General features: G+C 61.2%; 1 protein-coding gene across 14 annotated transcripts in view; it reads left to right on the forward strand.

Moving 5' to 3' along the window:
• The window catches only part of DDC (dopa decarboxylase), a 160,751-nt gene that overhangs the window by 71,607 nt on the left and 67,171 nt on the right, over window positions 1-21,973 (forward strand). For 9 of the 14 annotated variants that reach the window (XM_080663964.1, XM_080663951.1, XM_080663960.1 and 6 more), the window contains 3 exons: window positions 7,512-7,731; window positions 10,095-10,178; window positions 12,235-12,415. In XM_080663964.1, coding sequence (XP_080520090.1) covers window positions 7,512-7,731; window positions 10,095-10,178; window positions 12,235-12,415 — 485 coding nt within the window. The remainder of the gene's footprint in view (window positions 1-7,511; window positions 7,732-10,094; window positions 10,179-12,234; window positions 12,416-21,973) is intronic. The other 5 variants (XM_080663966.1, XM_080663967.1, XM_080663956.1 and 2 more) reach the window with 1 other exon arrangement.

A 21,973-nucleotide genomic window follows, 5' to 3' on the forward strand; every position in this document is an offset into this window, starting at 1 on the left:
CGGTCCAGGTAGACCTGTCTGGCCGCCAGGGCGTCTGCCCTGGACTTTGTGACGCCCCCCGCTCCCCCCCCCCACCCCCCGGCCTCCCAGGGCGCAGTCTTCGGAGCTGCCACCTAGCCCGGCTGTAAGAACCAGGCGTTTGTCCGCAGGGGAGACGGCGGCCCCCTCCCCAGGGGCCCTGCAGCCAGCACTCTGCCCACTTCCCGCCTCCGCCCCTGGCGGCCCCCCCCACCCGGGGAAGCGGTGAGCGCAGACGACACAGACCGGCTGTGTTTCTATAGGTTCTGCCCATCCGGCCTCCCCAGTGGCGGCGCGGGCACGAGGCAGCGTAGACCGAATACCCAGCGTAAGAGGTGGACGCGGGGGCACGTGCCTGGGTTGTAGGGTTGATCCTCGGCCCCGGTCGGGGTGCTTGAGGGAGGCAACCCATCCATGTGCCCCCCTCACATGCGTGTTTCTCTTTCTCTCTCCTCCTCTCTCCCCTCTCCCTCCCACTCTCTCTAAAAATCAGTGGAAAAGTGTCCTCGGGTGAGGATGAACGACAACAGAAACGAATGAGTAATGTTCCATTGCACGGACGGGCCGTGTTTTTGCTTCATCCCTCGGTGGACAGAAGGCTGCTTTCACCCCTCGGTGGTTATGCTATATGAATTATGAATCATGCTACTGTGAACATGGCTTTACAGATATCTCTTTGAATCCTAGCTTTTAATTTTTTTTTTTGGTGGGGGGGGGGAGTGGAGGCGGGGGGATAGGTAAAAACCTATTTTTACTTTTTTAAAAAACGGCTCCGAGAAAGAAATGGCCGATTCACTCTTACTTTCTTGGTCTCGCGATTAAAGATTGTAGTCATTGCATACGAAGCCACCGCATCTTTGTTGCTTCTTGATGTCCAAACGGCTCTCCGTGGGAAAGACTGAGTCCATGTGAGGGGCGGGGGGGGGGGGGGGGGGTTCGTGAGCGTGGAAGATTAATTGTGTGCCAGAAAGGCATTTCAGTTGACGGTGGAGTTATATTTGCACAAGGTTTGACTTGCTTAGAGGTCAACAAAAATAGCTCGCCAGCCGAACATGATCCCGGCTGAAAATACTTGTGCAGGCCGGGCGCACGGTGCGTGTCCGGATGGAGACGTGTAAGCGCTTTGGCATTCGCGCATGCGTTCAGGAATCACCGGGTACAGTGCCGTACAGAAAAGCCCCCCTTTCTTTATACCCGTCGAGTCCTCGGTCCCCCAGATGTGGGGGTGGGGGCTCCCCAGCTTAGCCAACCCCCCACCGCCGGCGGGGTGTCCCACGGTTCCTTTGAGCTCTGGCATGACCCAGGCCTGGTTCCATCATTGGCTGGGTCAGTCCGCGCTGCTCAGGAACACGCCTCCCTCGGCCAGCAGTGTGTTAGGAAAGGGTGGGAGTCAGGGACCGCAGGGGGAGGGGCCGCACAGGGCGACGGGGGGAGGCATGGAGTTGTGCGCTCTCTGAGGGTGCCAGCTCCCGGCCTGGGAAGCTGTCCCCCAACCCAGAAGCTCTGTGAACCCCATTCTTCTTCTTTAAAAAAAAAAAAAAAAGGCATTTTAGTACTTCTTTTTTGATTTTCACCCGAGGATATTTTTCCATTCACTTTTACAGAGAGAGTGGAAGGGAGAGGGAGAGACAAAGAGAGAGAAACAGCCACGGGAGACACATCGGTTGCTTGCCTCCCGCACACGCCCGATCCCGGGCCAGGGATGGAGCCTGCAACTGAGGTATGCGCCCTGCCCAGGAATCAAGCCTGCGACCCTTCGGTCCGGGGGCGACCCTCGAACCACTGAATCAACTGGCTAGGGCAGCCGTGGGCAAACTACGGCCCGCGGGCCGGATCCGGCCCGTTCGGCTGTTCTATCCGGCCCGCGGAGCCGAAAGAGTGGAGGGTTCTCTTGCTCTCCCCTCCGCTCCTTTACTTTGAATTTCTATCAGTTCACACAAACACTCCATCCATGCTTTTGTTCCGGCCCTCCGGTCCAGTTTAAGAACCCATTGTGGCCCTCGAGTCAAAAAGTTTGCCCACCCCTGGGCTAGGGCCTCCCCGAGAACATTTTCCCATTGATTTTTTTAGGGAGAGTGGAAGGGAGGGGGAAAGACGGAGAGAAACATCGATGTGAGAGAGACACATCGATGGGTTGCCTCCCGCATTTGCGCCGACCCCGGGCCGGGTATGGAGCTTGCAACTCAGGTCCGTGCCCTTGACCCTTCAGGTCTGAAAGCTGATGCTCTGACCACTGAGCGAACTGGCTAGAGCTGAACCCCATTTTGGAGGGCTCTGTAGAAATTCGCCGCATCGACGCGATAGAGGAAATCATCTCTGCTGGTGACTAAAGTCAGCCCCCAGCCCATCTCCCCACGAGGCCAGGACGGGGGCCCTGAAAGCTCCCCTATCATGTGGTTGGTGCCCTGAGCAACCTGCCCCCGTCCCACGGCTTCCTGGGGTGCTCTCGTGCGCATAAACTCAGGTGGGGGGCCAGGAGGGGGCTCGAGCGACAGGAGGCGCCTTTCGCGTTGATGACATGGCCGCGTTGTTTCAGGAACAACCGCAGGCCGCGTACTGCGAGGAAGCCGCCAGGGCCAGGGACATGGCGCCGTGGAGGGAGGTTATATATGTATCACGTCCTCACAACCTCACCAGCGCCTTCTGGTTCCTCCTCCTCGGGGGCACATCTGCTTACTTGTCACCCGTGGGGGTTTAGCTGTGTGAGCACGCCCACCCACCCGCCCCCCACGCGAGAGAGTGCCTGGGACAGAAGGTGGGACGACACGGGAGACACTGGCTGGGAGAGACGCCGGGAGGGTCCCTGCAGGGCTCACAGCTCCTGTGTGTCCTGGACACACCGTGCAGGGAGCCCTTCTCCAGGGGCCGGACGCGTGGAGCGGGTGCAGCGGCCCCAGCGGGTGTCAGCACGGCCGTCTCGTGAAGAGCGGGGCGCCGGGCAGGGCTGCAGACTCAGCAGGTGCCGTGCGGGGTGAGGTGGGCCTCGGCCTGGCTGGGCACGGCCTCTGCCTGGCTCCGTCCGCCGGTGGAAGAGACTCGCCCAGGATAGCTCATGAGCCAACCCAGAGCTATTTTCGCCTCCTGTCCATCCCTCGGAGAGCCGGCGGCCCCGGTGCGCTGAGGACAGTGAGGCGAGAGGCACTTGGCAGCTGAGGGCAGATGAGCCGCTCCGTCAGATATTTGGGACAAAAGTCGACAGCCCGTTTTAGGTCGGCCTATTCCAGGAAGGAGGGGAGCTATAAATAACTCCACTCGCCGCCGTGTGGCGTGACCCATATTGGTGTGGTCAATACACCCTGAGAAACGTGTGTGGAGGGACAGAGGGTTAGAAAACCACGGTCGCTTCCCCTCCCAGCCTTCCTGCCCGAGCTGCCTTCTCGTGACAAGTGTCTTGGCGTCGGGCGAGCAGGGAGCAGACACTTAGCGTTCACGTAACGCCCGATTATGCGATTCTCCCAACCAAACGTGAGTGGCGATCGAGCCTCACGGGCTCGTGCGGGGCCACCCCCGTGAGACGCACCCCCGCCGCCCACGGATCAGCCCACGGAGCGTGAGCCCGTGGAAGGTCTGCAAGAAGGGAACGCCACGTGGGACTACCTTAGAGCGGGAACAGCTTAAAGACGACGGAGAAATACGGTCTTGGGAATCGATTCTTTAAAACCCCAGTTTGGACGATTCCGCTGCCGGTCCCCCCATAGCACGTAACAGAGTTTAAATAAAAGCAGAGAATCACGCGTGCTTTTATCATCTCAAAACATGCAACGCGGAGGGGCCCACAGGGCTTCTGAAAGGGTGCCCCGCCCTCGGGGATTGCGGATGCTTTAAAAAGGTCTGTGTTTGCTCGAAGGAGCAAAACAGAGGCGCGTGTGAAACATGCCAACACGGTGGTGGGTTTGGGTTACGGCGCTGATCGCCCACGAAGCGCGCAGCGTCGGGGCCTGGCTGGGCTGGCGATGCCCGCTCGGTGCTGAAGGGGACCGTCGTTGGCGAGAACCGCTTCGCGTGAGCTCCTGTGCTGTGTCCCCACTCCGGCGTCCAGCTCGCCTTTTTGATATTTGCTTTGCACCATGTCAGACTTACTCCGAGCTCTGGGAAGCCCGTGGCAGAGCGGGGTGGCCGGGGAGTGACCCGCTTGGCCGAGACGGGAGGACGGGCGACGGGGCCGCCGCATGTGGTGGGTGCAGCCCCGGGCGCTCGGGAGCACCGGGGAAATAACTCCAGTGGGAATCCACCCGCGGGAACCGGGCCTTTTTTTCTTGGAAGCAATCGGTCAGCCAGCACCGTCTTCCTGGTCTTCCTGTCTGACCCCTTCCCCCGCCCCCCCCGGGCCGGTGACAGTGATGAAAACGGCCTTGGTGTTTGGCCGGCTTTCTCCGGTGTGTAAGCAGGTGTGGCGTGGCCGTGGCGTGTCCCCCGGGTGCCCATGGAAGGCACTCCCTAAGGACGGAGAGCTGGGCCCACCTCCCCGGTGCTGAAGAGGCCTGTTAAGATGGAAACCCCAGTTGTTGGCAGTGGGAGTCGGGGCGCAGGGCCGTGGGGGGGTACAGCCGGGGCTCACCAGCGGCATGTGAGTGGAGGACATGAGGTGGCTTTACATTCCAGACCTTTCCCGGGGCCCCTGGCCTGCGAACTTCAGTATACCTTGTAGCTCTCCTCGTAAGAGGAACCCCCCTCTGAGGTCCCCGTCACTGGGCCAGGCGTTTGGTCCCCGTTGGCGGCTGGCTCTTGGGGCTCAGCCGTCAGCCACGAGTTGCTTCCTTGGTGTACGGATGACAGCTCATCTCGGGCCACACACACACACACGCACACATGCACACACGCACACACACACACACGCACACACATGCACACACGCCTGCAGGGACCAGGGGACCGTGGGTGGGTGCCCCGTCCCTCCAAGGTCCTGGGTTTCTGTCAGCCCCTCTTCCCCACTTACCCTGCGCTCCCGCCCGCCCCTGCCCCTGGGACTCGGGGCAAGAGCGCTGCTTGCTGACCTGGGTGTCCTCCCACGTGACGCATTAAATATTAATGCTGTGGTAATTATTAATTATTAATTCAGCGCTTTCGTCCTCTTAATATCTGGCCACGGGATTAATATTTGACTGCTCATAACCTGACCTATAGCAACGCCGTCGTCTCCCCTCACGGGCCCAGGAATGCTGGGCCCACGGGCCGGTTTCACCGAGTCAGACTGTGGGTCCTACCCCACCTCCCTCCCCGCTGGCAGCCCGGAGCTCCGCCCCCCCCCCCCCCCCCGGCCCCTCCTCACAGCACGGGCACGGGGGCCTCGGTGCTCGGGGTCAGCGGCCCCTGCACCGGCCAGGCCTCCCGCTGTCCGTGCTGTCTGTCCCCTCCCGTCCCTCTGTCTGTCCCCCTCGGGGCCTGTGTGACCTGCCAGAAGCCGCCCAGGCAGGCATCGGCCTGTGCGTTCCGTCCTGCCTCGCTGCGCCCTTGCCCCTCCTGAGACGTCTGTGTTGGGAGCAGGAGACAGGGGGGCCCAGGGTTCTGGAGAGTTCCGTGAGCTCATTCATGGAGCTCGCACCTGGGAGCTGCCCAACTTGTTTCCCAGTCCCGGCCCTGCTCCTCAGCGCGCGTGCGATCTTGGCAGGCTGCTCGGTTCCTCCGGGCCTGTTCCGCGGCGGCGGCGGCCGGGGCGCCAGGTTAATAGTCACCTTTAGATTGCGCTCCGAGGGAATGGATGGGCGAGGGCTAATAAATAACGCGCTCGAGTGTTTACTGTGCGCCGGGCAGATAATCACTAACCCACCGCTCATGGCCCGCCCCCCCCCGGCCCCAGCCCCGCAGGTGCCTTTGTTCACCCCAGTGGGAAAACAGAAACCAGGGGCCCCTGGGCCGGGGCTGGGCCAGCCGTCCCCAGCACGTGACCCCTCCGCGCTCCGACCCGCCAGCGCGGAGCAGTCGCCTTTGCGAGGTTGAGGGTCTTGCTGTCATGAGCTCTGGGCCCCTTGTTTGTTAAGTGGGTGTCACATGGGGCTGTTAGGGGAACAAACGAGAGCGAATACGTGACCGGCGGTGTGCTGCCTCGGAGTCACCCTCAGCTGTTATTTACCAAGTTGTTAAAAAGTGACAGATCTGGGAAACCCAGAAAAACGGGGTCCGTGTTATTACAGTGTATTGGGTTACAGCGAGCGAAACGAACTCAGGCTGGAGCACAATTATTCCACGGCTGTTGGCATGTTGGACAGAGCTGCCAGCGGGAGCAGCCAGGCGTGCACAGCTGCCCGAGCCCAACTCCCATCCCAGATCCAGCTCCCTCCCTTCCCCGGCCCTTTCCTCCATCTTAGAGCGCGCTGGGTCACCTCCCTCCCCATGGATTAGCCAGCTTCTCCAGAGACGGAACCCATGGGGTGTGCATTTGTAACACACACGCACCACATACACAGTGGTACATGTGTGTGCGGGGCGGGGGGGGCGGTGGGTATTTAAGGAATTGGCTCACATAGCTGTGGAGTTGCAAACCCAAAAGCTGCAGGATGGGCCGGCAGCCTGGAGACCCGGGAAGGAGTGGCAGGGACGTCCGAAGGCACGGTTCCCTCGCGCTGAGGGGACATCAGTCTTTTCTCTTGAGGCCTTCCACCGATGAGAGGAGGCCAACCCACACGGTGGAGGCCATCGGCTTCCCTCCGTCGACTGATGGGCGCTAACCACACTGAAATGCGGCCTCGCACCACGGCCAGACCAGACCCGGCGCCTTTGACCCATGTCTTGGTCCGTGTTCTAGCCAAGTTGGCACGTAAAAGGATGCACCTGAGTCTCCACGTGCACACCTCTGTCTGGCGTTCTCTGTCCCTCGCAGTGGAGTCGTGTGTGCCATCCTTGCTTCCCTCTCTGCGTCGGCCACGGGCTCTCTCCCGAGAAGACTTCTCCTAGCCTCTCAGGCCGGGTCGAGGGCAGAGGAGGGGCAGCTGGGGGTGCCCGGCCACACAGTGAGCCTGTCTCCCGTGGCTCTGACCACCAGGTAGCCCTCTTGGTGGCTCTCGTGGGGGCCAGGGCTAGCGTCATCGTTGGTGTTGCTGTTCCTGTCTGACGGCTTGATTTTCAGGCAAGGGGGAGTCCTGACTGGCCTACTTTGGGCTCCGTGTCCACCTGTGATCTGGCCATCTGGCCCGGGGTGGTGGGCCCAGAGGCCAGGGTCACGGGGTCATCATGCTGGGCAACTATGGCCGAGTGTGGCCCACCCACCCCGATGGGAATGCGCGCTGAGCAGGTGAAAGGTGTCCCCTGTACAGGCAGGTAGCAGTGAAGTTGGACTATGATTATTGAATTGCCTCTGGAACATCAATATTAATAAACGCCACAGGCATCGATCCTTACGGAAACGTGTACTTCCCAGTTTTGTGACTGTGTCCTCACGTGATCGTTTTCCGTGCTCGGAACCCGGTCGCTAAGGTGCACGTTTGGGTGTGACTCCCCCCCCCCCCGCCCTCGCTGCCACTAACGTTTCTTTTCCACTTTGCCTTTTTAATGCCCAGAGAATGAGCCTGACCTTGAAGGTCTGGTGAATGATATGAATACATCCTTGGAGAGTCTGTGCCCAGCTGGTAACATGCAGTCCGAGACGGTGCCCCTGCGTCAGAACGGCCAGCACAACCGTGGCCAGCCGCCGCCGTCAGGAGCGAGGCCCGCGGAGCCACAGGCGTCTGCACAGCAGAAGGTGCAGCGCTCCCAGCCCATGCACATCCTGGCTGTCAGGTGGGAGCCCGGGCCTCGCGGGGATCGCGTGGGGTCAGAGCCGCTGCTGCCGCTCTGCTGGTTTACGTGGTGATGGGGGTGGCCTCGTGAGAGACCCACGGGCGGCAGATACAAGCCTCTTCCCCGTGCGGCGTGACTGCCCTGGGCAGGGCTTGCTACCTGGTTCGGCTTAGATGACATACTGAGCACCTGCTCCGAGCCGGGCACGGGCCTAGGTGGGAGGATGGCAAGGAAGTCGTCAGAGGAGAACGCTCTGGAAAGCGTGAAGGGGCCGGGCAGTCCATGGAGGCATCCAAGGCCTCGCTGCCCAGAGCAGGGTCCAGGACCAGGGCAGGGGCATCCCCCCCCCCCCACCCCGGGCGCTTGCCAGAATGGTGCCACCTCAGACATGGGACGGACGAATTACCCAGGGAGTGAGGGGAGGGGCCTCTGGAAATAGTGGGCTGGAGGGAGGGGCCCGGAGGAGTGTTCCTCGCGGAAGACGGTAGGTCTCTGAGGCGGGGGCGTCCAGGAATGGGGGAGGGATTTTGCGGGCAGCGGCGCCGCGCCCCGGCGGCAGGACTCCCTTCCTCTTTCCTGGTGGATGATACTCCATGGCAGGCACACGCCAGCTCTCCTCTACCATTCCCCCTCGGACAGACAACAGGGACAGGGTGCCGGTGAATGAGCCTTCACCCCGGGCAGACCCCGCAGGACTCCACTCCTAGGCGGAACCTCAATAGCCCGGCATAGCCGCAGAGGCGGGGGGGGGGGCGGGGGGGGGGGTTGGGTGGCTGCAGGCGCTGGGGGAGGGCGGCCGCAGGCTCAGGGCCCCAGCCTGCATGACGAGAGCGGCCTCGGGAGCCGGTGTGCGGCCGAGCCCGAGTCAGCAGGACCGCGTAGCACACCGCAAGGGTGGCGTCACGGGCATAGGATCCCAAACCTTCCTTTTGTAAGAGGGCAGCGCCCGTGCTTCCTGTGCGTGCCCTGCACTTCCTGTGCGTGCCCCCACCTTGGCTGCCTGCTTCCGGCACGCTGCCGGAACACTTCCTGTGCGTGCTCAGAGCCTCCTGGGCGTCCCCTGCGCTTCCAGGGGTGCCTATGCTTCCTGTGCGTGCCCTGCATTTCCTGTACGTGCACCCTCCTCCTCCCCCCCCCCCCCCCCGCCCTTGCGCGCGCGCTTCCGGTACAGTGCCGAGCACTTCCTGTGCATACCTGTGCTTTCCTGTGCGTGCCCCCACTTCCGGTGCTTGCCTCTGCTTTGCGTGCTTTGCGCTTCCTGTGCATGCCCCGCGTTTCCGGTTCTGGTGCGTGCAGGTCACATCCGGTGTGTAGGTGTGGGGTCCCCATTTCTCAGGGGTGTAGGTCTCTGCAGGTCTGTGAGGTGAGTGGCGTGGTGGCCTCAGAGCCCAGGTGAGGAAACCAAGGCCCGGGATGTGACTCGGGCCCTCGGTGGCGCGTGGGGAGCCCCGATGCAAACCCAGGCCGAGGGCCCCGAGCCGCGGAGACAGACGCAGCGAGCAGCGTGCTGGGTCCCGGGCCCGGATCAGGGTCCTCGCTGACTCCCTCCAGGAGGTTGTCACCCCCAGGATTGTGGAGGAGCGGCGGGCGTCCCCACCAGGGCCCAGGCGACCCGGCCCTGAGGGAGGAGTGGGCTGCGGTGGAGCAGAGGAGGGCGCGTGTGGGACCCCGCCTGCCTGCTCTGTCTTCCCCGCCCTCTCCATCCCCCCCAGTGTCTGCTCCATCTCCCTGCACCCTCCACCCCCAGTGTCTGCTCCTTCTCCACGGCCCCCCCCAGTTTGTCTGCTTGGTCTTCACGCCCCGGCCCTCCCCCCCACCCCGAGTGTCCGCTCCATCTCCAGGACGCCCCACCCGGTGTCTGCTCCGTCCCCCCCGGCCCCTGCTTGTCTGCTTGGTCCCCACGGGCCTCCTGTAGCGGGGGAGGGCTGTCCTCTCTGCACGTCCCACCCTGGGCCTCTGAGCCTTTGTGACGTCCCTTAGCTTAGCTTTGGACAATATCTGTGACCTGCTGTAAAGTCAACTTGTAAACATCATTGACGGAGGTGAAACTCACATAACATGGAAGGAACCCCTTTGACGCTCACAACCCAGGGATATTCAGTACACTCCCAGCGCGTCCAGGGACCTCGCTCTGGCTCCTGGACATTTCCGTCCTCACAGGAAGTCCACCCGTCAGCAGCGTCCCATCGGCGCTCACGGCCCCGCCGCCGCCGCCCTCCGCAGCATCGCTGCGGGGTCATCTAGTCTGGACATTCCACACACGTGGAACCCTATAACACGGGACCTTATGTATCCAGCCTTTTTCATTGAGGATAATGTTTCGTTTGTTTGTTTGTTTTTTAAGATTTTATTTTTAAATTCAGTTTTAGGTTCCTAGCAAAATTCAGAGGAAGATACAGAGATTTCCTGTACACTCCCCTCCCCCATCGTCAACATCCCCACCAGAGGTATTGTTAATATTTGTTATAATCGATGAATCTGCCTTAACACGTCATCATCACCCAAAGTCCCTCTTACCCGTCAGGGTTCCCTGCTGGTGGCGGACGTGCTGTGGGTTTGCACAGATGAATGGCAACATCAATCCATCGTTAAAATATCACACACAGTTATCTGTATCGCCTTCAGACACGCAGGATTTTTTTTTTTAAATGCTCAGGAAAGCCTACTTAAAAGAGGAGGTTTTGTGAACAACTGGAGCGTTAGAACGTCAGCATCTCCTGCTAGGCGTCAAAACCTTAAGTCCACGTTTTTGGGCCCCCGGTTCCGGGTCCGGGCAGGAAGACACCGAAGATGGGCATGTCTGGGCCAGGGACACAGGACAGCTAGACGTGTGCCCGGGGGGAGTGATGTTGGTGAGCAGGGAAGTAAACCCGCTGGCTGGCAGGGTGTCGGGCGAGAGGCCCGTCACATCTTCCAGGCGCTGGGGCTCCCGGGCGCCGTGGCAGCACGCGCGCCGGTCGTGGGCATCCCTGCCGGGGCCACGTGGCACGGCTGCCCAGGCCTGCAGAGCCCGGAGCATCTGTAAAAGGGTCCCGATGTCTGGTTTCTGTCCTGGCGCACACCCCCCCCCCCCGCCCCCCGTCCCCAAGAAAGCGAGTGGACCATTGGTTTAGCCAAATTGTAAAATGAGCGAGAAAGGGACGCCAAGACAGTCTCCAGGAGCGTTCACCCTCGAGGCCTGTGCAGAGAGGAGCGGGAATGCCCAGCAGGGACAGGGACAGGGACAGGGACAGGGACCAGGCTGCGCCCGCAGTGCAGCCCCGGGACAGATAGCGGGGCCCCTCCCCGCAGAGCCCCGCGCCTGTGGGGAGCAGCTGCCAGCAGGATCCCCGGGGGAGAAGGAAACACGGCACTTCGCACTGTTTTCGCTTTCACTTTGAACTTGGTGTTTTTTTTCTGCTGTTTTCCTAATTACATCTGATTCATCATCTGTGTGTGTTTTGCTTGGTTGTATGACAAGTGAGGTTTGTGTTCCTGGGAGGAGGGAGCCCTGGAGGAGTGCCAAGGAGAGGGCGGTGCAGTGCGATTAGGAAGTGGCTCCCGGTGGTGGTGGTGGTGGTGGTGCGAGGGGGCGCAGCGGGGCACTCCCGGGATGGCACAGCCCCGGGCTTTTGTGCTTCGGGGTGGACAGCCACGCGCAGCATTTCCTTCCAATTAGTTCAGTATCCGCAGCCTCTTTTGTGTAACGAAGCATTCAGACGAGGACGCAGGAAGCCTCTTGGAATATTTGTACCGGGTCAGGGAAGTGCTCATTCGAGGTCACCGGGGAGCAGTTGTGCTCGTGAAAATGCCCTTATTCACAAAACCTCTCCGCACGGCAGGTCTTCCTGGGACAGAAGTGCTGAAGGCATCGCCTGCCATGGGCGTGTGCCCAGTGCTTCTCGCCCGAGGAGTCGGGGAGTCTTTCCCCTCCGAGTCTTAGATGGCGGTAGCCTTTCCAAAACGTTGCATTGCGGCAAAATACACGTGACCTAAACTTGACCACCTGGACCGTTTTTTAAGGGCACAGCTCCAGTGTCACATAGCTTCACATTGTCATTCAACCAACCTCCAGAACTCGGTCATCTTGCAAAATTAAACCTGTCCCCATGCACCACGGATGCCCCATCTGGCCTCCCCAGACCCCAGCACCCACTTTCCACGTGCCGTCTCTGAGTTTGCTGAGGAGTGAGCTCTTACAGGATTCGTCTTTTTTTTTTTGTGACCGGCTTCTTCCAATTAGCAAAGTGTCCCCAAGGCTCATCCATGTCATAGCATGTGTCAGAATGTTGTCCCTTTTCGAGACTGAAATAACTTCCCCTTTTTTTGATGGATGGGCCCCGTTTTGCCATCCATTCATGCGTCGATGGACACGCGGGTTGCTTCTGCCTTTTGCCTGTTGTGACCGCCCCGTATTTACTTACCTATTCGAGTGCCTCTGTGTCTTGCGTGTATCCCCAGGAGTTGGGACTGCTGGGTCCTGTCGGGCGGCAGCTTTTAACCCGTGGTCGTCTCTCCTCCCAGGCGCCTGCAGGAGGAAGACCAGCAGTTGAAAACCTCGTCGCTGCCGGCCATCCCCAACCCTTTCCCAGAGCTCGGCAAAAAGGAGAGCCCCTCCGCGCTCCCGGCAGGCTCGGGCTCCGGCTCGGGCTCCGGCTCCGGCTCGCTGCCGCCTCCGAGCCAGCCCCAGCCCCCGGCGAAGACGGTGAGTGGGCCCCGGGCTGAGCGCAGGCTGCTGGCCACGGGCAGGCACATGGGCTCCTTCCCGGGGGAAGAAGGGAGAGAAGCCGGGAGGTCTCCTCTCCCAGTTCTTTTCCTCTGGCGGGTACTCTTGTTGCCTTCCGAGACTTCTTAACGTGTCGCCCAACACTTCGTTTGTTAAGTCAGCGACGTGTCTGTGTCTCAGAAGGCGTCTCATAAAAACGACGTCTACAATGACAGCAGTGGGTTTCCGGAGAGGGAGTGTTAGTTTTCTGAACCGTCTCACCACCACGTGATCTGGGACCCAGGCACGGTGGGTCGGCGAGGGGTCCCGTGCTGGGCTCTCGGGGCCCCTGCCCGTCCGTGGGCAGGAAGGCGTCCGTGGGACAGTCCGACTTAAATGTGACCTGCTCCCGGAGGGATTTTCCCGTGGCCAGAGGGTGACGGCCACCTTCTTGAGCCAGGAGTTTCTCCACGAACGTAGCCGTGCGAATGGTGCGCCAGCGTCTCCCCGGGGAGAAAGCTGAGGCACCGAGGGTCAGTCACGTGCCCAAGGTCAAGGCACCAGAAGTCCGCTGATCAGGGATGGGCCGGCGGCTCCGTCCCTCCTGGTTGGCAGGGCCTGGGCCAGGGTGGGTCCCAGGCTCGGAGGGAGGCCCAGGGATGTCCTGTTCGTGTGTGTTGGGGGCGGGGCGGGGGTAAGTATGACGTAACTACCATGACCTTAGGCGCATCTGACGGTCACTGAGGGGTCTCTGTGCCAGGCCCTGTTTTAAGTGGCTTATTCTTCGTTTGCTCATACGTCTGTTTCTCACGACAACCTGGGAGGTAGGTGTAAGTGTGCTCTCTCTGTAGCAGGGAAACGGAGGCCCCGCTCTGATTTCGTGGAACTTGGATGGGACCCAGTGTGAATGGTGGGGCTGACGGGACCCAGTGTGAGTGTGAGATTCGGGGTGCATCCTGACCTCAGGCTCCAGAGCCCCTGATTTTAACTGGGCCCTGATGTTTGTTCTTTTCAGCAACGGTGTTTCAGAAGCTCCTTTGCCTTTTCTGCCAGAGTCATCCCCTTCTACTCTCTCGGTTATTTTTCCGCGTTTGCCGTGGAGGCCTGATGTACCCCAGTCCCCGATCCCTGAAAGCCCCCCGCCCCGCGTGAGGCAGGGGCAGGCGCACCGTGAGGAAGGCCTTTCTCCTCGTGCTCGCCAGCCGCGAGCTCTGCCCCCATCCTGACCTCACGCCTACAGGACGGGGCGGCGTTGTCCCCCCCATCAGGACTTGGAGAGTGAGGTAAGGCCCGTCTGGAGCCAGAGCTGCCAGGCCGCGGCCCTTTGTCACATGCCTGAAGTCCATTTGGGACGTCTGCCCTCCCCGGTGACCTTATGCTTCAAATAAGGGTCTAGACAGGCTGTCTGTGGATTGGTCACCGAGTCTGTTGACCAAGTTACTCATCCTAAAACGAGGCCGTGAAAAGATTGCCTGGCCCTCCCAGCGGCTGGCAAGCCCACGGGCCTCCACCCCCACGACTGTCCAAGTCGAAGCAGAATCGGGAAACCCAGGAATGTCGCCTGCTGCTTTTCTTGGGCTTGGCATCGCTTGCCCATGAGAACACGGTGCTGGTGTCTGTGTTTCTGTCGCACAGATTCCTCTGGCCCCTGGAGACCAGTAAGCACGGGAGCAAGCTGCAAGTGGTGTTCCTCGGGAGGGAGGGGCGCCCATTATCCGCTCCGGGTTCTGACCTCATCTTGTGAAAAGCGGGTGGCGCTGTGGGTCCTGGCGGGCAGGCGGCACCGGGTTCCAGCCCAGCCTTGGGACGGTGATGGGCAAGGAGATTGGGCTCCTCCTTGGCCACGTGCCTGAGGGGAAGAGGACTTCGATGTCCTGCCCCTTGGCACACCAAGTCCGAGGAGGCAGCCCGGTCACCTCTCCAGGGCCCAGCCTGCAGGCCCGTGCGATGCCAGGGGCCTGTCTCTCCCTGAGAGACGCGCGGGGGCCCAGGAAAGGCCACCAGTGACGGGGAAGTGACGCAGCGGCCAGACCCTGCAGCTCGCCCCCAGCCCCCTCGCCGCTGGGGTTTGGGCTTCCTCCCAGGGCAGGCAAGGCTCTGCGCATGTGCTCTTGGGGCCGCATGTGGCTGCAGGGAACGGGAGGCCCGATTGGCTGCAGTGCGGAGGAAGTGCACTTGTGTCAGATCTGGGCAGGAGACAGAGGCCGTGGGCAGCCGGGCTCCGTGGTCTGGAACCAGGGTCCTCTCCACTCCACGTGGAGGCCTGTCCCACCCACTGGTAGTGGGCCAGCGTCTCACAGACAAGAAGTGGTGGGGAGAGAAACAGCCGTGTGTGGTGGGGGCCGTCCCAGCAGGGTGTAGAGTCGGGTCTTGGTGCCCAACGGCAGGGACAGCCACATTGGGGGGAAGCAGGAGACCCGCGTGAGTGGGCCAGCTGCCTGGTGGACAGGAGGCGGAGGAGGGGGGGCTGGAGAGGAACGCGCAGGGATCCCAGGTTTCTGAAGTCGGGCGAGCTGTGCACCTCATGGGTGCTTCAGGCCACGGGGTCGGGTGGGTCTTCCAGCCGATGGTCCCCGTGCGGCCGCACGGTGAGGTGACGTGTTGCAGCAAGTCCCCCCGTTGGTTTTGTAAACACAGTTACTCACATGTTTCACCCCCGTTATTAATAGGGCATAAGTACTGTCTTCGCTCCCAATCAGCTCTTCTCTCTCTGCTTAATTTTAAAAATTAATTTTCTGGAAGTGAACTAATTGCCTTGCGTAGGGCTTTGACAGGCATTTACTAACGAGCAGAACTGGGTCTCCCGAGGCCTGAAGAAGACTTAATGAATGGGCCTCGACATCAGACCACCTTTGGCGAGAAAAACTACCCTCGGTTGCCAAGGACAGGTTATTTCCCAGCGAGTGCCGGTGTGGAGATGATGCGCCAGCCTCACCCCCCGCTTGGGGCCTCCATGGCCCCTCCTGGAGCCAGGCTGTCCTCCTTCCTCGGCGCCCACCCCCCAGCCCTCCTGCCAAGCACCCAGCCCTCTGTTCTTAGCCCCTGCACAGTGCGCCTGCCCCGCCTTTTCTGGTGCCTTCGGGGTCAGAACCATTAGAACCAGGGGTTCACTGAAGCCGAACCCCAGTGCTAGGGGTCCCCGGGGGCCCTGAGTCGGGGAGCTGTGTGCCTGCTCTTGCCATGTTTGGACACTCGGCAGAGTCCAAGGGTTGTGTCCGCCAGGATCCCGGAGAGCAGGCCTCGGGCTCCCGCAGGACAGGAGCAGCTGTGTCCCGGAATGGTCATGATGGCCGTCCCAGAGCCAGGGTCAGCCCGAGACACATCAGCACGTCCCTGCCGTTTTAGAACATAAAATCCTCTTTACTCGCTCCCCCACCCCCACCCCAACTGGCTCCCATTCCTGCCTTCCCCTTGCGGCCTGTTTTCTGTGAGTGATGGGTGGACAGCTGCCACTTCCTCACCACCCCAAGGCCCCACCCCTGGAGGGGCCCGGAGTCCGAGGGCCAGGGGATGACTCAGGCAGTGTGTGCTGTACCCCCACCCAGGGGCCCCTCGCTCCCCATCGTTACCCTCTTCTCTCCGCCCAGCCCTCCCCGAGCCCCAGGCCTCCCTCCACACCTCCAGGCTGCCGGCCTGCACACGTGGCCCTGCTGGGAGCAGCTGCTGCAGCTGCAGCGGGGACTGCCTCCCCGCTCCTCTCCTCTGGAATTTGGAGGGAGGGGTCACTCTTCCATTCTGCCTCTGTTTTTTGGCCACCGCAGCCAGTCATGTGGCTTCCCTGGACGATTTTCTAGAGAAAGAATATAAACCATTTTTGTTGGCTTTTAAGATTACAATATGCAAATGGAACGTTCCGTTGCTAACTCTCTGAGGAGTTAGTTCAACCAAGACCATTTCTTTTCCTCGGCCATCTCCGGGGGCCTCACGGGTCCCTGCCTCTCCCTCCTTCCGTGAGAAGCCCTGGCAGCTGCACCCAGAGCCCCAGCTCCAGCCCCGGGGACGCCACAGGCCTGTCCCCCTCCTTCAGGGGCTGGTCACTGACAAGTTCTCAGCAGCAGCTGCGACAGCCCCACCCAGAGACCTGCCCGATGGGCAACAGCTGCAGGCTGAGCCAGCAAGCCGGGCTCAGCGAGCCCAGCGCACGCCCACTTCACACTTGATCACTCGCAGGGGCTGTGAGCACAGCCTCGCCCAGCAAGCGGCCCACGCCGACGCGGCACCCTCGCTGCCCCTCCTGCCACATGTGCCACTTCCCGTGTGCCTCATGGGACTCCGATCGCGTGGTGGGGACCCCAAGTTTAGAGGGCATTGCCCGTGCTTGGCAGGGACCCCACTAGGAGCCCCGGAGAGTACCTTGCAGACTAGCTGGGGTGGCACTTGTGCCCCTGTGAGCAAGCTGAGGCCTGGAGGGTGCCCGCACCCTGCACTCAGGTCCACAGGGGGGTGGGCGGGGGGTGTCTGCTCCTCCCCTCAGGCCCCCAGGGAGGTTTTCAAGATGCTCTTATTCTTGTTTTCTGTGGAACACCTTTATGAAAACCGCTGTTGTCACAATAGCAGGCCGTACACATGCATTCTAGAAAAGTTTAAAAGATAACAGACGAACAGATCACAATTGGTTCTTCCAAGCAAGCCCGCCTGGCGGGGACGGAGCAGGCAGAGGCCGGCGGGCCTCCCGTGCTGGGGCCCTGTCGCCGCCCTGGTGGTGAGCCCCGTTCCTCCGGGGCAGCCGCCCAGGGACTCTGAAGCCGTGGCCGACTTCCAAGAAGTGCTTTGTAAGTTATTTTTAGAGCTTTAACTTTTTTAGGAAGGACTTGCAAAGACTCCCTACTTTTTATTCTCACGGAACCTTGCGGTAAAGAGACGGTAAGGCGGCGATTTCTCCCTTAGAGTCCGTTGGAGGCGGGGAGGCTGGGCCGGGTGGCGATTGTGATCCGAGCCACGTGCGCACGCGGAGCAGCTCCCGTTTCAGGCCCCACGTCTCGCAGCAGCACTGCTGACGTAGCGCAGGACTGGAAACATCAGCAGAACAGCATTTTCTCACCAAAACCAGCCAGCCTAAGCCTGGTTCTGCTCCGGTTTGACGTAAATTTACTTTTTTTCCGCACGTGCTAGGCCTGCCCCGTTTGGGCCTCCAGGGCACCCCAGGGTGAACCACCTGGTGTGTCCTGGGAAGCCGGGGTCCCTCTGGGCGAGTCCCATGCTGAACATCTTGCTGGCAGGAAGAGGGGCCAGCAGCCGACACCCTGGGTTCCGATTGTGGCCCCCACGGGTTCATCTCCTGGACCGGACAAGCCATTCTGCCTCCCAGATCTCCTTACCTCATCTGGGGGGGCAGCGACAGCTGCCTGCAGGGCACGCTGGGCCCTGGCATGGCCTGGCAGTCCCAGCGGCCCCTCCCCTCCACCTGCCGGGCACAGCTGACGCTCTTCAAGTTCCCTCAGCTGCCCCAAGCCCCTGGCAGTCCGCCTCCTTCCCCCGCTGACCCCCCTCCCGTGTCCCCTCCTGGCTGCTAGGTCCCAGATCGGCTCCTCCCTGAGCATCTATCCCCCCGTTTTCACAAGAGGCTCAGAGTGACGGGTCCGGCTCACATCCTCACTCGGAGGTGATGAGAAGGAAGAGCTGAGAGCTGGCCTGGAGCTCCCAGCTCTTCGGTGTCTGTGCGGTAGTCCCCAGCCCCTCCCCTGGGCTCCCTCCGTGCACAGGGCGGCTCTCCGTCCAGAGCTGTCCATCCGCACGGGGACTGGGTGGCGCTGGGTGCGAGGAGCCAGGAGCCCCATTTCTGTGTTCACCAGGTGACCTGGGCCAGAGCCCCGAGGTCCGAGGTCAACAGGCTCGGTGTGTCGGGCCTGAAGGGCGGGAGTCCACCTGTTGGGGACCCTGAGACAAAAAACAAACAAAACAGGCTTCCCAGAATGCGGTGGGGGGGCCGGTGGAGATCGTGGGCCTTCAGCCCTGATTGTTACCAAGTTCCTGGCTCTCCCGTTTGTACACGTGTGCGCTTCTGCTGCTCACCCTGTACGAGGAGTGTCTGAAAAGCAGCACCAGAGCCCTGGGCAGGGTGGACAGGCGTCGCCCGGGGCTCGGGGTTCCACGCCAGGGAGCAGCGCCGTGTCCAGCAGGAGGCGGGAGCCGGGAAGCATTCCCCCACCCCCACCCGACTCTGAAGAGAGGCTCTGCTGTGACATCACGCGCCCTATTTACTATCACTTTCATTGTAAAAGGCCGTTAGCCACTTGGTGACGGCACGGGGGAAAAGGCCAGAGCTCCGGTCCGCCTTTCCCGCCGACCTGCTCCCACTCCATCTTACGGGCAAGGGCCCGGCGTTCTCAGAATTGCAAACCAATTCAGAGTCACAGCAGCTCGGAGCCGAGCGGCTGCCGGGGTCCCGGGGCCTCTGCCGTGTGCCTGCCTCGTTCCCACGTCTGTGTTCCCAGTTGCAGTCGAGCGCACCCCAGGGGGGCAGACACAGTGGCTGTCCTTAACCAGGCCAGGCTGACGTCGTGAGCCCCTGTGACTCACAGGTTCCCATTTTACAGATCAGGAGCCTGAGGCGCACAGAGCAGCGGGGGCACTCGGAGCCTCCACAGGTCCCACACGTTCAGCTTCGTGCTTCCCAGTCATTGCTGGCTCTCCCAGCAGCCCCAGGGCATGGAGGCCCAGCTCGTCAGTCACCTCCTGAGGTCACACAGCCAGGCAGCAGCTGAGGCGGGCTGGCACTGGGAGTCTGCCCTCCGCGTCTCCCCCCCGCCCCCGACATTACCTGGGTCTCTGCTCCCTGGACTAGTCACCCCTGGGAAAGTGTGCCCACGCTCAGATTGGCCCCCGGCTCACTGAGCTGCGGCGGGCAGAGGCCTGGGCCTGCCGAGAGCCTTGCTGGGCCGCCCTGCGCAGGCCTCACTAGCGTGCAGCCTGCTCCCAGCAGCCCTCAGCCAGGCTGAGGCACCAGAGCCTGGAGCCGCTCTGGTTGCTTCCACAGTGAGCCCCGCGGCTTGGGGCACAGTGCTCCCTGCAGGACTCCCGGCTTTGAAAGGCCTGGCGGCCCGTGGCTGACGGCCCCGGGAGCGTTTCCCTTGTGTGGGTGCACGTATTAGACACACTGTCTCTCATAGCTCCCACCCCATGTCCACTGTGAAGCTGCTGGTACGTGCAGCGGCTTTCTAGGTTTCTGTGCGCAGGCCTGCTGGGTGTGGGGACGTGCCCTGCGTCAGGGACAGGGCGGGCAGCCTGGGTTCCAGGTCTTGTGCTGGACCACGCGTCCCTTTGTCTGTCTCGGCCACAGGACGGCAGCAGGCCCGCTCCCCTGCCCCCAGGCGGTCCCCAGCCCGGCCTGCTCTGGGAATCAGTGGACGTGGCCCTGTGACAAAGCACGTCTCAGCTTTTAATACCCAGACTATATATAGACCGCGGGTGGCCTGGCACAGCAGGAGGTCAGGAGAGAGCTGGAGGAGAGTGTGTGTGGGGGGGGGGGGAGGGGGAGGGAGTAAAAAGTCCCAGGGCCAGTTTGGGCAGGAAAAGTGATAAAAGGGCTCCTAGGTGCAAAACACACTTCGTCGTTATTTGAATTTGGAGAGAAAATAACATTCATTGTAATCGCAGAAGCTTCTCTTAGGGAGTTAGGAGAGAAGGAGAATTAGGAACACACTGGTTTTGTATTTGAAGAGATGCTGTGCATAGACGCCGTGGCCTGGAATACAGTTAGCATATTATTAATTATTATACGATAAGGGATTACATGGCCTTGTTTGCATGTTTTAAATTTGTTTTTCTTTTACGTGAAGGCAGTTTTTAAGAAAAGTTTTTATGTAGAGACCGGAGAGGTATTTTCTTCGTGTGAGTTTTATTTTCATAGAGTCCATCCTGTCCGCTGTATTTGAATATGTAATGTGTTTTATAAGAGTATGTCTTCCACTGAGTGACATGGAGATTCTGGAAAAAGATGGGTGAATTTCTTTAAAAATGAATGTGAGTTGAAAGCCGGCTCCACAGTGGCCCTGCTCCAGCCCCTTGGCCCCCCGGGGTTTCTGAGATGGGGGGTGGCTGAGAGGTGGCAGGCAGCAGGGGTGACCCGCCCACCTGGAGGGTGGTCCCCAGGCCCACAGCCTCCCCCCTCTTGGGAGCTCAGGGCTGAGCGAGCTTAACTCCTTCCGGGCCAGGAGCTGTGGGCGGGTTGGGGCCAGTGGGACTTCAGCCCGCTCCTGCCAGAGGCCTCTCCGTAGGAGTAAACAGCAGGCAAAGTGCGCTGTTGGGTCAGGGAAGCGGGAGAAAGGTGACAGCGCAGAGCCGTGGCCAGGGCATCAGGACCTGAAGCTGCCGCGGAGGCGCGAGGCGCAGGGACGCCGATTTCTGAGAGACTCGGCCAAGGGCAGGGTCCCGAGCACGCTCCCGCGCTCCGGACACGTGCGGGGACTCCCCGGCATTTCGGTCTGAGCCCAGTGGCTCTCTTGGAGCGGCCACCTCCACCTCTGCAGGCAGCCACAGCCTCCTGGAGCAGGAGCCAGGGGGCGGGTGCAGGGGCCCAGGGAGGGAGCTGATTGGCTGCCCAGGTGGCTTGATTTACCACCTCGAGGACTAAGCCCAGGCTCCCGGGCAGCACCCTGCCTGCCTGGAGACAGCCTGCCCACCGCTGGCTCCCCACGGCCAGGATTGGCGGGTCAGCGGGGCGGGCCCCGCCCCCGGGAGGGTGGGAGAGGCCGGGGACAGACTCCCTTTCAAGAGGCAGCAAGTACTAAAATGCCATCTTGTTCCTCGGAGTGCTTTTTCCAGGCTGTAGGGGTGAGATTTTTTTTTTTCCAGCATCTCACGTTCCCCGAGAGGCTGAGGGTGTTGCCGGACAGAGCACATGTCCCAGCCTCCCAGTCTTCCTTGGCTTCCCTTTGCCTGGGGCCCTTCGTTTGAACGGCTTTGGACAGTTACCGGAAAACGGGGCTTGCCCGTCGTTCCGTCGGGGACGGGGCCAAAGCGTTGGTGACTGTGTTCTCACTGCACCCTTCTTTTTAGTATTTCACCTTTCAGTGTATTGGTATCCATCCTTCTCAGCTTCTTCCTCAGCCTTAGTGGACATGAGGTGGGAGAAGGTGGGGGGGGGGGGGTGTGCTGGGCCCCGGACAGCCAGGGCAGTGGAGCCGCAGGAGGCAGGGATTCCGTGAAGCTGCTGCTGCGGCGTCTGCTTTTGCAACGGGCTGCACCGGGAAGTGCCTCACCCCGGCACGTGGGGGGAAGCCCTGTGTCCCTCAGGCCCGGCCGCGGTCTCGTCCTGAGTGTCCCGGGCACATTGAGAGTGCCCTGTTGGGCTCCTGACTGTCGGGGCAGGGGGGGCGGGGGGCAGGGGGAGGTAGCGGACAGGAGCCAGGCGACACTCTACGGACCAGCTGCTGGGGTGACAGTTATACATGTGTTGGAGCACCTCGGGCCTTACTTTTTCTGTTTCATTTCGTTCAGTTTTTATTTCTTAGAAGCCCACCTTTTAAGTTTCCTTTTCCTTTTCGATAACTCGTTTCGAAACAGAACTAGCTTTTTTAGATGGCCCGCTCTGTCTCTCCAGAAACAGCTGAAATGCCG

The sequence above is a fragment of the Plecotus auritus genome (genome assembly GCF_963455305.1).
Source record: "Plecotus auritus genome assembly, chromosome: 4".
In the NCBI taxonomy this organism is placed as follows: Eukaryota; Metazoa; Chordata; class Mammalia; order Chiroptera; family Vespertilionidae; genus Plecotus; species Plecotus auritus.